Genomic DNA, 16,025 nt, shown 5'->3' with positions numbered 1-16,025 from the left:
GGGAATTTCCAAGTAGACATACTGGAAGTGATTTAGGGGGAGCCTAAATCTGGGTATAACGAGTCTGACTGCATAATTTATACTTGAAAACAATGACAATAGTAGAACACGTTCTGCACGTTTCTGTCAATAAGACGTACATCATTCTATTTATAAATAAAAAAAACGGGGGTAGTGGTATAAATGGCCGTTAGCGCTCTAACAGGAGCATTAATCTACACCACAGTTTTACGGCACGTCCCATCTAAAAGGTAAGCATGCAGTAATTCTTAATCAGAGATTTTTTTTGTTATTTTTCCTTGTGTTAAACTCAGAATATTAATTTGTACAGTAATGAATCCTGTAAATCAGTCAATTGCTAATCTTAATTTAATAATGAAATAATGATTAAAATAACAATGTGATCATCAATAATAATGTACTTAGTGTAACACGGTAATTAAAAAAGAGCTGTTCTACTAGGTTATAATTATTGGATATCTGGTATGAGTTGTCTTGCATTTAAGAAGATTATTTGAATAAGGAAAATTCCAGCATAATCAGCAGCATTTTTGACAGTCCAGACTTTCTCAATTTTTATTTCAATTTAACTCACAAAACTTTGGGCCAAGAGAAATTTCTTTGGTTATGGTTTATCTTAGAGCTAAATTTTCAATTATAGTATCTTGCAATAAGCTAAATTTTAAATTGTTCGTTTTTGTGCTTTTCAACTCCGTAGAAACTGAGTACTAATTCCTTTGTCACAAAACACTCATACCCTTAAAAAATGTTGTTGGCAGAAACTCATTTAACATGAGCTTGAATGTGGTCGTTAAGGTGAACTCAAGACCCATAATCTGTGAAAAGTTTGTTGTGCAGACTTGTGTAATCACATTTTTCATTTCTATCTCACCTCTGGGAAAGTAAAACCAGAAAAAGTGAGTTAAAAAGCTACAAGGCATATTAAAAATAGCAAGAAAAAAAGTTTTGCGTGCAAGTAATTTTCTGCCTCTACGTGTTCCTTCCAACTGACTGGCCACTAGTTTAGCGTGTAATGGGGCTTTTACCCAAGATCAGCTGATTTAGGCTCCAGCACCCCATGACCCTGACAAGGATAAACTCTGTTCGGAATAGAGGAATGGATGACATTACTAATGTGACTCCACCTGAAATCGAAGGCCAATTGGCTGATGAGTCAATGATCATTATGTGAGACTAATTATCCAATTTTTTCTTTACAGGAGGAAGAAATGGAAAAGAAAAAAGATGTTATAGCTCTTCTACTATTTACAGGTATTGTGGTTTGCATTAGTACTAATTCAGAAGCTAAACCCTTATGTCTGTACAATCGATGTCAAAGGTTTTGAGACAATTATTCTCCAAAATGTTGACTACAGGTATAAGACAAAATATCAAATATAAATAAAATCAGTGATTTCAGTGACGAACTCAATTACCCCTAAAACATTTCAAGGATCCACGTGTTTGTAAGCGAGTTACTCTAGAGACTAACAATAACAATATTTTATTCTCTGGTCTGCAGGAATTATGGGAACAATGTTACAAGATATTGTATATAAAACTATATCTGTTCATTCATTCATTCATTTTCTGAACAGCTTTATCCTCATAAGGGTGCATATTGGGTGCTGGAGCCTATCCCAGCTTACTTTGGGGCACCAGCCTACCATGCATGTCTTTGGGTTGTGGGAGGAAACCGGAGTACCCGGAGGAAACCCACGCAGGCCCAGGGAGAACAGGCAAACTCCACACAGGTGGACCGGCCTGGATTTGAACCCAGGACCCCAAAACTGTGAGGCTGACACACTCATCTGCCGGGACGCTATGTTTGATTAACCCAAAAATTATATATATATATATATATATATATATATATATATATATATATATATATATATATATATATATATATATATATATATATATATATATATATATATATAATCAGAGATTGACAGATAACCATTTGCACCCACATTACCACCACTAAGTAGGATTCGATGACACGCTTGCCTGCAACGATGTAACACAAGGGAGCCTCGACACCATCAGATGGCTCCATGCTATTATATATATATATCTGTGCCCTACGGCTGATGGGCAAATAGTCTAGGATCCTGTCAGCTTTTCGCATTAAATTGGCTGGAATAGGCTCCAGCAAGCCCCACAACCCTTGCTAGAATGTGTAGTATGGATGATGAATGAATGAAAAAAATCATGGGATGATTTCTAGATTGTAAAACTAATCTTTTAATAGGCTACTGCGCTGCAGTCAACATGACCAATGTGACTACAACTGAAGTCAACATGACCAATGTGACTACAACTGAAGTCAACATGACCAATGTGACTACAACTGAAGTCAACATGACCAATGTGACTACAACTGAAGTCAATGTGACTACTCCTGAAGTCAACATGACTATGCCTGTAGTAAACGTGACCACGCATGAAATAATAATAATAATAACAATCAATGTAACCATGCCTGAAGCCAACGTGACCACGCCTCAAGTTAATTTGACCACTCCTCAAGTTAATGTGACTACGCCTGGAGTCAATGTGACCACGCCATTAGTCAATCTGACCACACAGGATGTCAACGTCACCACACCTGATGCCAACGTGACTACGCCTCAAGTGAATGTGACTACGCCTGTAGTAAACGTGACCACACCTGAAGCCAACGTGACCACGCCCCAAGTTAATTTGACCACGCCTCAAGTTAATTTGACCACGCCTCAAGTTAATGAGACCACGCCTCAAGTTAATGTGACCACGCCTCAAGTTAATGTGACTACGCCTGGAGTCAATGTGACCACACCGGATGTCAACGTCACCACACCTGATGTCAACGTGACTACGCCTCAAGTGAATGTGACTATGCCATTAGTCAATGTGACCACTCCGGATGTCAACGTCACCACACCTGATGTCAATGTGACTACGCCTAATGTCAATCTGACTACACCTGAAGTCAATGTGACTACTCCTGAAGTAAACATGACTACGCCTGTAGTAAACGTGACCACGCCTCAAGTTAATGTTACCACGCCTCAAGTTAATGTGACCACGCCTCAAGTTAATGTGACTACGCCTGGAGTCAATGTGACCACACCGGATGTCAACGTCACCACACCTGCTGTCAATGTGACTACTCCTGAAGTCAACATAACTACACCTCCCGGAAATGTGAATCTGTCAAGTCCAACAACAATATTTGCACCTTCTGTGGCTACTACATCTACTGCATCCACTCCCTTATCCACAGACCTTCCTGCACCCTTAGAAGGAAGGGTTGGTCTTCGGTTTAGTCTTGACCGAACATTTACAGTTGCTCTGGCCAACAGTTCTTCGCAAGAGTTTCAAATTTTGGCTGCAAACGTAACCAACGAGGTAAATGTCCATGCATTCTTTTGTCTGAAACAAAAAAAATCTTCATTTATTTTCAAATGGTAAAGAACCTGCCCTTTGACTTGCCTTTTTTAATTGCATGATTTTCCTTTTTTTTAGGTGAATTCAGCTTGTCGGAACCTCTTTGGTCCAGCTTTCAGGAGATCTCGTATTGATTCCTTTACGTAAGACGACTTTTGTTCCATTTGTATATCGTTCTATGGACTCCATCAATTGATTTTTTTTTTTAAAGTTTTCTCTTTGTTTTCTTTTTGCTTCAGCAATGGATCAATCATTACCAACATGACTCTGGTATTCCAAAATTCATCTGTGGTTCCCTCTCCTGTTGAGGCAACAGGCGGACTAGTCCGCGAACTTAATGAGTCATCCCTAAACATTGTCCCAGGCAGTATTCTTGCAAATAATGTCACTACTCCTGAAGTCAACGTGACCACACCGGATGTCACGCCTGTAATCAACGTAACCACGCCTGAAGTCAACGTGACCACGCCTCAAGTTAATGTGACCACGCCTCAAGTTAATGTGACTAAGCCTGGAGTCAATATGACCACACCGGATGTCAACATCACGACACCTGATGTCAACGTGACTACGCCTCAAGTGAATGTGACTACACCTGAAGTCAATGTGACTACGCCTAATGTCAATCTGACTACACCTGAAGTCAATGTGACTACTCCTGAAGTCAACATGACTACGCCTGTAGTAAACGTGACCACGCCTCAAGTTAATGTAACCACGCCTCAAGTTAATGTGACCACGCCTCAAGTTAATGTGACTACGCCTGGAGTCAATGTGACCACACCGGATGTCAACGTCACCACACCTGATGTCAACGTCACCACACCTGATGTCAACGTGACTACGCCTAATGTCAATCTGACTACACCTGAAGTCAATGTGACTACTCCTGAAGTCAACATGACTACGCCTGTAGTAAACGTGACCACGCCTCAAGTTAATGTAACCACGCCTCAAGTTAATATGACCACGCCTCAAGTTAATGTGACTACGCCTGGAGTCAATGTGACCACACCGGATGTCAACGTCACCACACCTGATGTCAACGTGACTACGCCTCAAGTGAATGTGACTACGCCATTAGTCAATGTGACCACACCGGATGTCAACGTCACCACACCTGAAGTCAATGTGACTACTCCTGAAGTCAACATGACTACGCCTGTAGTAAACGTGACCACGCCTCAAGTTAATGTGACCACGCCTCAAGTTAATGTGACTACACCTGGGGTCAATGTGACCACACCAGATGTCAACGTCACCACACCTGATGTCAATGTGACTACTCCTGAAGTCAACATGACTACGCCTGTAGTAAACGTGACAACGCCTCAAGTTAATGTGACCACGCCTCAAGTTAATGTGACCACGCCTCAAGTTAATGTGACTACGCCTGGAGTCAATGTGACCACACCGGATGTCAACGTCACCACACCTGATGTCAACGTGACTATGCCTCAAGTGAATGTGACTACGCCATTAGTCAATGTGACCACACCGGATGTCAACGTCACCACACCTGATGTCAATGTGACTACGCCTAATGTCAATCTGACTACACCTGAAGTCAATGTGACTACTCCTGAAGTCAACATGACTACGCCTGTAGTAAACGTGACCACGCCTCAAGTTAATGTGACCACGCCTCAAGTTAATGTGACTACGCCTGGAGTCAATGTGACCACACCGGATGTCAACGTCACCACAGCTGATGTCAATGTGACTACGCCTGAAGTCAACATAACTACAACTGCTGTGGTTACTACATCTACTGCATCCACTACCTTATCTACAGACCGTCCTGCACCCTTAGAAGGAAGGGTTGGTCTTCGGTTTAGTCTTGACCGAAGGTTTACGGTTGCTCTGGCCAACAGTTCTTCGCAAGAGTTTCAAATTTTGGCTGCAAACGTAACCAACGAGGTAAATGTCCATGCATTCTTTTGTCTGAAACAAAAAAAATCTTCGTTTATTTTCAAATGGTAAAGAACCTACCCTTTGACTTGCCTTTTTTAATTGCATGATTTTCCTTTTTTTAGGTGAATTCAGCTTGTCGGAACCTCTTTGGTCCAGCTTTCAGGAGATCTCGTATTAATTCCTTTACGTAAGACGACTTTTGTTCCATTTGTATATCGTTCTATGGACTCCATCAATTGCTTTTTTTTTTTTTTAAGTTTTCTCTTTGTTTTCTTTTTGCTTCAGCAATGGATCAATCATTACCAACATGACTCTGGTATTCCAAAATTCATCTGTGGTTCCCTCTCCTGTTGAGGCAACAGGCGGACTAGTCCGCGAACTTAATGAGTCATCCCTAAACATTGTCCCAGGCAGTATTCTTGCAGATAATGTCACTACTCCTGAAGTCAACGTGACCACACCGGATGTCAACGTCACCACACCTGATGTCACGCCTGTAATCAACGTAACCACGCCTGAAGTCAACGTGACCACGCCTCAAGTTAATGTGACTAAGCCTGGAGTCAATATGACCACACCGGATGTCAACATCACGACACCTGATGTCAACGTGACTACGCCTCAAGTGAATGTGACTACACCTGAAGTCAATGTGACTACGCCTAATGTCAATCTGACTACACCTGAAGTCAATGTGACTACTCCTGAAGTCAACATGACTACGCCTGTAGTAAACGTGACCACGCCTCAAGTTAATGTAACCACGCCTCAAGTTAATGTGACCACGCCTCAAGTTAATGTGACTACGCCTGGAGTCAATGTGACCACACCGGATGTCAACGTCACCACACCTGATGTCAACGTGACTACGCCTAATGTCAATCTGACTACACCTGAAGTCAATGTGACTACTCCTGAAGTCAACATGACTACGCCTGTAGTAAACGTGACCACGCCTCAAGTTAATGTAACCACGCCTCAAGTTAATATGACCACGCCTCAAGTTAATGTGACTACGCCTGGAGTCAATGTGACCACACCGGATGTCAACGTCACCACACCTGATGTCAACGTGACTACGCCTAATGTCAATCTGACTACACCTAAAGTCAATGTGACTACTCCTGAAGTCAACATGACTACGCCTGTAGTAAACGTGACCACGCCTCAAGTTAATGTGACCACGCCTCAAGTTAATGTGACTACGCCTGGAGTCAATGTGACCACACCGGATGTCAACGTCACCACACCTGATGTCAACGTGACTACGCCTCAAGTGAATGTGACTACACCATTAGTCAATGTGACCACACCGGATGTCAACGTCACCACACCTGAAGTCAATGTGACTACTCCTGAAGTCAACATGACTACGCCTGTAGTAAACGTGACCACGCCTCAAGTTAATGTAACCACGCCTCAAGTTAATGTGACCACGCCTCAAGTTAATGTGACCACGCCTCAAGTTAATGTGACCACGCCTGGAGTCAATGTGACCACACCGGATGTCAACGTCACCACACCTGATGTCAACGTGACTACGCCTCAAGTGAATGTGACAACGCCATTAGTCAATGTGACTACACCGGATGTCAACATCACCACACCTGATGTCAATGTGACTACGCCTAATGTCAATCTGACTACACCTGAAGTCAATGTGACTACGCCTAATGTCAATCTGACTACACCTGAAGTCAATGTGACTACTCCTGAAGTCAACATGACTACGCCTGTAGTAAACGTGACCACACCTCAAGTTAATGTAACCACGCCTCAAGTTAATGTCAACGTCACCACACCTGATGTCAATGTGACTACGCCTGAAGTCAACATAACTACAACTGCTGTGGTTACTACATCTACTGCATCCACTACCTTATCTACAGACCGTCCTGCACCCTTAGAAGGAAGGGTTGGTCTTCGGTTTAGTCTTGACCGAAGGTTTACAGTTGCTTTGGCCAACAGGTCTTCGCAAGAGTTTCAAATTTTGGCTGCAAACGTAACCAACGAGGTAAATGTCCATGCATTCTTTTGTCTGAAACAAAAAAAATCTTCATTTATTTTCAAATGGTAAAGAACCTACCCTTTGACTTGCCTTTTTTTAATTGCATGATTTTCCTTTTTTATTTTTTAGGTGAATTCAGCTTGTCGTAACCTCTTTGGTCCAGCTTTCAGGAGATCTCGTATTGATTCCTTTACGTAAGACGACTTTTGTTCCATTTGTATATCATTCTATGGACTCCATCAATTCCTTTTTTTTTTAAGTTTTCTCTTTGTTTTCTTTTTGCTTCAGCAATGGATCAATCATTACCAACATGACTCTGGTATTCCAAAATTCATCTGTGGTTCCCTCTGCTGTTGAGGCAACAGTCGGACTAATCCGCGAACTTAATGAGTCATCCCTAAACATAGTCCCAGGCAGTATTCGTGCAGATAATGTCACTACTCCTGAAGTCAACGTGACCACACCGGATGTCAACGTCACCACACCTGATGTCACGCCTGTAATCAACGTAACCACGCCTGAAGTCAACGTGACCACGCCTCAAGTTAATGTGACCACGCCTCAAGTTAATGTGACTACGCCTGGAGTCAATGTGACCACACCGGATGTCAACGCCACCACACCTGATGTCAACGTGACTACGCCTCAAGTGAATGTGACTACGCCATTAGTTAATGTGACAACACCGGATGTCAACGTCACCACACCTGATGTCAATGTGACTACGCCTATTGTCAATCTGACTACACCTGAAGTCAATGTGACTACGCCTAATGTCAATCTGACTACACCTGAAGTCAATGTGACTACTCCTGAAGTCAACATGACTACGCCTGTAGTAAACGTGACCACGCCTCAAGTTAATGTGACCACGCCTCAAGTTAATGTGACTACGCCTGGAGTCAATGTGACCACGCCGGATGTCAACGTCACCACACCTGATGTCAATGTGACTACGCCTAATGTCAATCTGACTACACCTGAATTCAATGTGACTACTCCTGAAGTCAACATGACTACGCCTGTAGTAAACGTGACCACGCCTCAAGTTAATGTAACCACGCCTCAAGTTAATGTGACCACGCCTCAAGTTAATGTGACTACGCCTGGAGTCAATGTGACCACACCGGATGTCAACGTCACCACACCTGATGTCAACGTGACTACGCCTCAAGTGAATGTGACTACACCATTAGTCAATGTGACCACACCGGATGTCAACGTCACCACACCTGAAGTCAATGTGACTACTCCTGAAGTCAACATGACTACGCCTGTAGTAAACGTGACCACGCCTCAAGTTAATGTAACCACGCCTCAAGTTAATGTGACCACGCCTCAAGTTAATGTGACCACGCCTCAAGTTAATGTGACTACGCCTGGAGTCAATGTGACCACACCGGATGTCAACGTCACCACACCTGATGTCAACGTGACTACGCCTCAAGTGAATGTGACTACGCCATTAGTCAATGTGACCACACCGGATGTCAACGTCACCACACCTGATGTCAATGTGACTACGCCTAATGTCAATCTGACTACACCTGAAGTCAATGTGACTATGCCTAATGTCAATCTGACTACACCTGAAGTCAATGTGACTACTGCTGAAGTCAACATGACTACGCCTGTAGTAAACGTGACCACGCCTCAAGTTAATGTAACCACGCCTCAAGTTAATGTGACCACGCCTCAAGTTAATGTGACCACACCTCAAGTTAATGTAACCACGCCTCAAGTTAATGTCAACGTCACCACACCTGTTGTCAATGTGACTACGCCCGAAGTCAACATAACTACAGCTACTGCACCCACTCCCTTATCTACAGACCCTCCTGCACCCTTAGAAGGAAGGCTTGGTCTTCGGTTTAGTCTTGACCGAAGGTTTACAGTTGCTCTGGCCAACAGGCCTTCGCAAGAGTTTCAAATTTTGGCTGCAAACGTAACCAACGAGGTAAATGTCCATGCATTCTTTTGTCTGAAACAAAAAAAATCTTCATTTATTTTCAAATGGTAAAGAACCTACCCTTTGACTTGCCTTTTTAATTGCATGATTTTCCTTTTTTTATTTTTTAGGTGAATTCAGCTTGTCGTAACCTCTTTGGTCCAGCTTTCAGGAGATCTCGTATTGATTCCTTTACGTAAGACGACTTTTGTTCCATTTGTATATCGTTCTATGGACTCCATCAATTCCTTTTTTTTTAAGTTTTCTCTTTGTTTTCTTTTTGCTTCAGCAATGGATCAATCATTACCAACATGACTCTGGTATTCCAAAATTCATCTGTGGTTCCCTCTCCTGATGAGGCAACAGGCGGACTAGTCCGCGAACTTAATAGGTCATCCCTAAACATAGTCCCAGGCAGTATTCGTGCAGATAATGTCAACGTAACCACGCCTGAAGTCAACGGGACCACGCCTCAAGTTAATATGACCACAGCCCAAAACGTTGTCCCAGGCAGTATCAGTGCAGGTAAGTTTATAGATTAGTACATATGTATTAAAGTTGTTAGGGTTCATATTTATAAGTTCCTCTGTATTAATCCTATTTTTCTGAATACTTCCAGGTGCTTCTCGGCCTGTAGTGCTTTCAAAGGCAGTCATGTACCTGACCCTGGTGATTGCGGGCTTGATGCTCACATAATTATAATTGATGTTCTTGGCCATTATAGACATTGACTCTGCCTTGCCACCAACTTGAAACTAAGAAAGTACCAGAGTGATAAAATGCTGACTATTGTCATGTTTTTTTTGCCTATTTTGCTTTGTTTTTAATTTTCTCATAATAAGGCATTTATTTAATCCTTTTGAACCAATATCCAACAAATGTATATATATATGTATTATATAGTTACAGATGTTCAAGTTTCTAGTCATTATGTTTTTTTCCTATTTAGTCTTATAGTAAGGAAAAAGTATTATTCTATTTATGAACATATGTAAATAGAGACATTTGTAATTACAGGCACCACTGAGGTTTTTTTTTCACCCAAACAGTTCTCTCGAACTACTTTTTCCCTTGTCAATCTTCGTCTGTATAGCTCCTGTGTTTCCATGTCGTATATTTCAGTTCCTGGTTCAAAATTGCATGCCTGGTCATCTTGGGTTGTATGTCTGCCCTTTGATAATAATATAGGGGATCTAAAGAGGATTTTTACAGTTGGATGATATTGTTTTAATCCACCTTACTGTATGTTTGTTTGCTTTTTCATGAAAATAAATTTATATTTTTGGAAATTCTTTTTCATGAAAATACATTTATATTTTTGGAAATTCTTTTGCATGCTAAATTTATATTTTTGGAAATTCTTTTGCATGCTAAATTTATATTTTTGGAAATTCTTTTGCATGCTGAATTTATATTTTTGGAAATTATTTTGCATGCTGAATTTATATTTTTGGAAATTATTTTGCATGCTAAATTTATATTTTTGGATTTTTTCTTGCCAGGATGGCTTGTCTGTGCTTCTAGTTTTTGCTTAACAGTATATCTATAGCAAAGTCAGTGTAAATGATCTGTCGAGATCACGTGAGGATAATTGACTCAGTTTTCCAAATGGGAAAATCAACCTTTTCGTTTGCACTTTAATGATCCTGTATAGCGCCTGTGACTGAGTGTTGGAGTTATCACAATTCCGTATCAGTTTACTTGTAATGGAAACTGTAATCACATTTGATGAAGCACTTTATTTGACTGCTGGAGAATAAATAAGGACTCGAATAAACCTTTGCTCAGTCCTTTTTTGGGGTTAACAATAGAGCAGATGTGCTCTCAACCTACTTGAGTCTTTAAAGCACACTTGCTTTACACATATGAAAAATACACTCAAAGGCTGAGCCAACGTAGCTTTTATTACAGCCTTCGTGAACAATCCCCCCTGTTTAATTAGATAGCTCACCCACACTTAAGAGAGCCTGTCATTTCAGGACCATAAAACATTCTCATCATATTTGACGGTGTGCGCTTCATTGCACATTAAGAGACAAGAGAGGGATATTTCATACTCATTTTAAAGGCGAAGCTCCTCATCAATTTACAATTTCAGCAATAGTAAATGGATAGACGGAAGTCAAGTTGGTCTAAAATTATTCCAAATGAATTATCACTTGAGTAAAATTGAGTGGGAAGAGAGCCCAGGCTGCTTGACTTGCAATGACGTGGTTGGTTTAATAATCTGTCATACTGGTCTGAGAACCCTCATAAGGTTGATGCTGTGAGATCCCCTTCACCCCAGCCCCCAAAGTAGAATATTTTACATTAAGTTAGTATAATTTGTTCCAATTTAAGACCACCCTAGATCCTTTAAAAATGATAAAAGTATAACAACTTTCTATTAAACATGTATGCAAAAAAAAGAACAGATAAGAAAATGATTTATTAAACCATTAAAATGAGGGCATTTTCCAATGGGGTGGAATTGCAAGTGGTAGCTTAGGAAACACACACATACACACAACTTAACAACTTAAAATTATGTTATGCACACTCAGAAATACTAAAGAAACAACTTCGTGATGAACGAAGGCCGGAGAAGATTAAAAAAGTGCCCAGAAGAGGGGCTTTTGGTTGGATGGTCACGATGCCATTTCAGGGATTGAAAGGCTCACAGGTTGAAATGCTGATCCAGCCCAGCTCTGAATGACGATAACGTAAAGTTGAAATGAGGATAGCATACTGCAAACATTTTATGATCTACGAAGTCATCACTGACTTTTAGTGACTCATTGGTCCTGAAAGATGCTGGACAGGCACCATCAATCTAATTAATAGGGTTCATGAAAATTTTTAAATGTAGCGCAGCATATTACGAATTATTCAGTAAGTCTTTAAATAGTTTTTTGGAGATGTGTTTATTTCCAGAAACATTTCATCTTCTCTCCAGTGATGGTTTGGATTCTCTTCTGTGATTAATGTGGGGTGTATCCATTTCACCCTCCTCTCATACACCTCACATCTCACTGTTGCAGGGAGGGCGTCATGAGGACAGACCGTCTTCTTTCATTCACACAAGTGAGTGCGTCTTTTACACATTTTTCACAAGACCATAGCTTTTATATTAGAGAAAAAAAGATGTTGATATTTGTTAGTATTATTATAAATAACAAAAGAAAATAATTCTTGTGAAAAATCAGTTCTAGCAAGCTCGTTGGATATTGACGTCTTTTCCAAATATTTACATTTGATGAATAAATTCATCTTTTCTGAGGTAGCATTAGGGTGTATTGTAGCATAATCTCAGATGATTAGAAACAAATGCACGCTAATAATCTGCCTAGAAAAAAGCGATTTGGGGATATAAAAGCTTTCTTTTCTTGTGTTTGTCTCAAGTGTCAATCTCTGCATTGTCCCAGTGGTCTTCATTAAAATGAGTTGGAAATCAACTGAAACATCACATACCACTTCACATCATTACCACTGCAATTAAATGTCATCTATTGTGATACACATCAATGCATGGATTACTGCGAGTGGACAAAACAAATGAAAAGTTTTAAATCGTGTGATTATCTTAACTTTTCAATGATCTCACTGATTTCCTAACATGATACATAATTCAAAAGATATTACAGCATCTTTTCCTCTCTTTTATAAATTTTGGATGATGTTTTGGTGTTCGTTACATTTACTCAAGTAATCTTTTGATATTGTGGGTTGTGTTGTTTGTTGTGTTATTGCACTTGTTATTGATTTAATTGCTTTGTAAATTATGGTTCTCCAAGTAATTTTAATATGACGTAATGGTATTTTTTTTAACTTGGGTAACAAATATGGCATTATTCCCTTTTGTACCTTTCGTAAACTTTTGGATCCCTCTTACATACAATCCAAAGCATTCATAGTTGATTCATAGCCTGGATTATATGGAATTATGTGAATACAATGTAGTCATGGTGAGTCAACCCATGTCTTACCAAACAGAGCTATTCAAGTCATCTGTTGAAAAATCTCACACACGCCAAAAATGTTCCACTGACATTTTTTTCCAATATCAATCATCCCCCTCGGTTGCGGAACAAGAAAATCTTTTTTTTGTTTCCTCGATGATCTTACTTTCCTGGTCGGAAACTGGCAGCATTAACGGTTGTCGTAAACAAACTCCACCCCGCCCTCATGTTTGATTTTTTCCATTGTGTTACCATATTACCTTTTGCTTGTGGTCAAGTATCTCTCTGCTCTCATACAAAAATACCAGAAGCCGAGATAACTGCCTAAGGTGTGTCAGAAGTTCAAATGCGGTTAAACGTCTAGTGTTGCTGTGTAGTTTTACAAGATTCACAACGAATTCAACAACATCATAAGCACTTTAGGCGAAAGTTGTAGCGCATCTGAGGCCATCTATTCATCGATCCATCCATTTTCTTTCAACTTATGTTGTCTTTTTAAGCAACCCTTCATCATTGGTGTTATTGATCGTGTCCACATTTTGACAGGTTGAACAAGAAGATGGACAACAGTAGCTTTGAAGACGCTGCTAACACAACACTTGAGATTGATCTGATTTCTTGCACCGTCTTGAGAAACAATGCACTCCGCTTTGTCCTCTACGGCTTCTTCTTTATCAGCATCATCTGCACAGTGTTGGGCAACCTTCTGGTGGTCCTGTCAATTTCCTACTTTAAACAGCTGCAGTCACCGACTAACACCTTTGTCCTGTCTCTCGCTGTGGCCGACTGCCTGGTGGGCCTGATAGTGATGCCTTACAGTATGATTCGGACAGTCGAGGGGTGCTGGTATTTTGGCTCCCTGTTTTGTCAGCTTCACTCCAGCTTTGATGTCATGTTGTGTACTGCTTCCATATTTCATCTGAGTTGCATTGCATTTGACCGCTATTATGCCGTTTGCAACTCGCTTGTTTATTCTTTAAAAATGTCCCACGGTCGAGTGACTTTCCTCATCATAATATGTTGGGCGGTTCCAGCGCTGATTTCCTTTGGTCCCATAATGCTCGGACTCCATATGGCTGGCGTTGATATTCCGCTCCCTCCCTCGCACGTATGCGTTTTCTTAGTCAATCGCTTCTATGCTGTCATGGCTTCCTTGATAGCCTTCTATTTGCCCATGGCTATCATGTTGGTGGCCTACTGGAAGATATTCAAAGCTGCCAGACGACAGGCAAGACAGATCAGTGCCATGGAAAGCCAGATGGCCGCTGGAGTAGGAAAAGACTCGAGCAAAAAGAAAAAGCAACGTAACACCATGAAGAGAGAGCGAAAGGCAGCGAAAACCCTGGGCATCATCATGGGAGTCTTCCTCATCTTCTGGATGCCATTTTTTACTGTCAACATTGTGGACCCTTTTATTGATTACAGCACAGAAGTGGTCATCTGGGATATATTTTTATGGTTGGGCTACATCAACTCATCACTAAATCCCTTCCTCTATGGTTTCTTTAATCGCTCCTTTCGGAAAGCATTTTTTATGTTCATGAGCTGTAGGGTGTGCCAACCTGGAATGTCCCCGGGGGTAGAACTGTCACACAGCCGTAAGGAAACAAATTAATGAAACGGCTGATTATAAAAATAGATTAAGGAATGGCATTTTTGAACAGAGCCAATTCAGTGTTGGGTAGACAGACAAACAAAAGTCCCCTGCCAGGTGTCTTTAGTTAGCTGGAATAATGATTGAATGAATGCCAGGTGTGTTTAGTTAGTTGGAAAAATGATTGAATGTATGAACATATTTATGTTATTTATCTTTATGAAATACATGCTTAGATACAAACGTAGGTCTTTTTTTCAAATGGTATCCATTAAGCAAAAAAAAAACCCAATTCATTTTGACTGACCTAAAAGAAGAATACAAATGTGCCCACTCATACACACCAAAATAAATAGATTTTCTTTCCAAGTGTCTATCTCCTCTTCTCATAGGTATATCACCCACCTGATCATCTCTCCCAGGACACCTGATCCTCATCATCCCCTCACTAATTATATTCTCTCTCCCCCTCTACTTCAGTGCGAGTTGTTAGCCTTTCAGTAACATACAATTTTTTTACTTCATTTTGTCTGTGCGGATTCTTTATGTGTGTTGGATTCTGCATCTTTGTTTCTTGGTTCAGGAAACTCAATTACTGAGTCAATCCAAACTTAATTGGGTGTTATTATGGTAATTTCTTTTCCATTATGTAAATATGTTTCATATTGATGATTGCTGCATGGATAAATGAGTCAAAGTCAAAGAGTAGAATTAAAAAAAAACAACAACAACAAAAAATCAAAACAAATCATTTGATGTGACTTGTTTTTGTCCGACAAGGTAGATTTGTGGCACGCTTGGAAAATTGCTCTCTCTATCTCATTCGTTTTGTTTTTTTCCATTCAAAAGTGTGTGCAACTGTGTGTTCTCTCCTGAATCACCATTATGATTGAAGATGCTTCTAACATTGTTATTCGAGTGATGCACTAAAAACCTAACGGACAATAGTGACATCTGCTGGAAGGTCTAGTTCATTTGTTAATTCACAATTAGTATTGACAAATCATTGACCAACATTAAAATGAATAGGATTCATGTGAAATTTCAATATATGCACCAAGCAAGGTTGAAACAATGTGTTAAATCTATAATAGATGTGAAGGATAAGAATAGCTGTTAAATTCACATATATTTGTCATTCTAAAACCAGCTGTCATTTACACTTACTGTCCACAATTATATGCCAAA

At 40.4% G+C, this 16,025-nt stretch overlaps 2 protein-coding genes across 2 annotated transcripts; both read left to right on the top strand.

The window, feature by feature from the left end:
- The first annotated feature begins 177 nt into the window (after positions 1-177).
- On the top strand, positions 178-11,082 carry LOC144077225 (uncharacterized). Its single transcript, XM_077604790.1, has 13 exons — positions 178-251; positions 1,221-1,272; positions 1,523-1,546; positions 2,258-3,396; positions 3,514-3,578; positions 3,675-5,355; positions 5,472-5,536; positions 5,635-7,363; positions 7,487-7,551; positions 7,646-9,314; positions 9,437-9,501; positions 9,595-9,830; positions 9,925-11,082. Exons 2-13 carry the CDS (start codon positions 1,230-1,232, stop codon positions 9,999-10,001), a joined length of 6,858 nt encoding a protein of 2,285 aa, XP_077460916.1. The 5' UTR covers positions 178-251; positions 1,221-1,229; the 3' UTR covers positions 10,002-11,082.
- Positions 11,083-13,802: 2,720 nt separating this feature from the next.
- On the top strand, positions 13,803-15,101 carry LOC144077568 (trace amine-associated receptor 3). The gene has a single exon (XM_077605413.1). It carries the CDS (start codon positions 13,803-13,805, stop codon positions 14,856-14,858), a length of 1,056 nt encoding a protein of 351 aa, XP_077461539.1. The 3' UTR covers positions 14,859-15,101.
- Positions 15,102-16,025: the final 924 nt, after the last annotated feature.

Source organism: Stigmatopora argus, chromosome 7 (genome assembly GCF_051989625.1).
Source record: "Stigmatopora argus isolate UIUO_Sarg chromosome 7, RoL_Sarg_1.0, whole genome shotgun sequence".
NCBI classification, from domain to species: domain Eukaryota; kingdom Metazoa; phylum Chordata; class Actinopteri; order Syngnathiformes; family Syngnathidae; genus Stigmatopora; species Stigmatopora argus.
Note: the sequence above shows the minus strand (reverse complement) of the source record. Positions and strands in the feature narration are given on the sequence as shown.

Bases quoted from the DNA above. Each gene is read 5' to 3' on its own strand.
- LOC144077225 (XM_077604790.1), top strand. From the start codon at position 1,230: ATGGAAAAGAAAAAAGATGTTATAGCTCTTCTACTATTTACAG. The intron at 9,315-9,436 runs GTAAATGTCCAT...TTTATTTTTTAG, and splicing joins CTGCAAACGTAACCAACGAG to GTGAATTCAGCTTGTCGTAA. The intron at 9,831-9,924 runs GTAAGTTTATAG...GAATACTTCCAG, and splicing joins CCCAGGCAGTATCAGTGCAG to GTGCTTCTCGGCCTGTAGTG.
- LOC144077568 (XM_077605413.1), top strand. From the start codon at position 13,803: ATGGACAACAGTAGCTTTGAAGACGCTGCTAACACAACACTTGAGATT.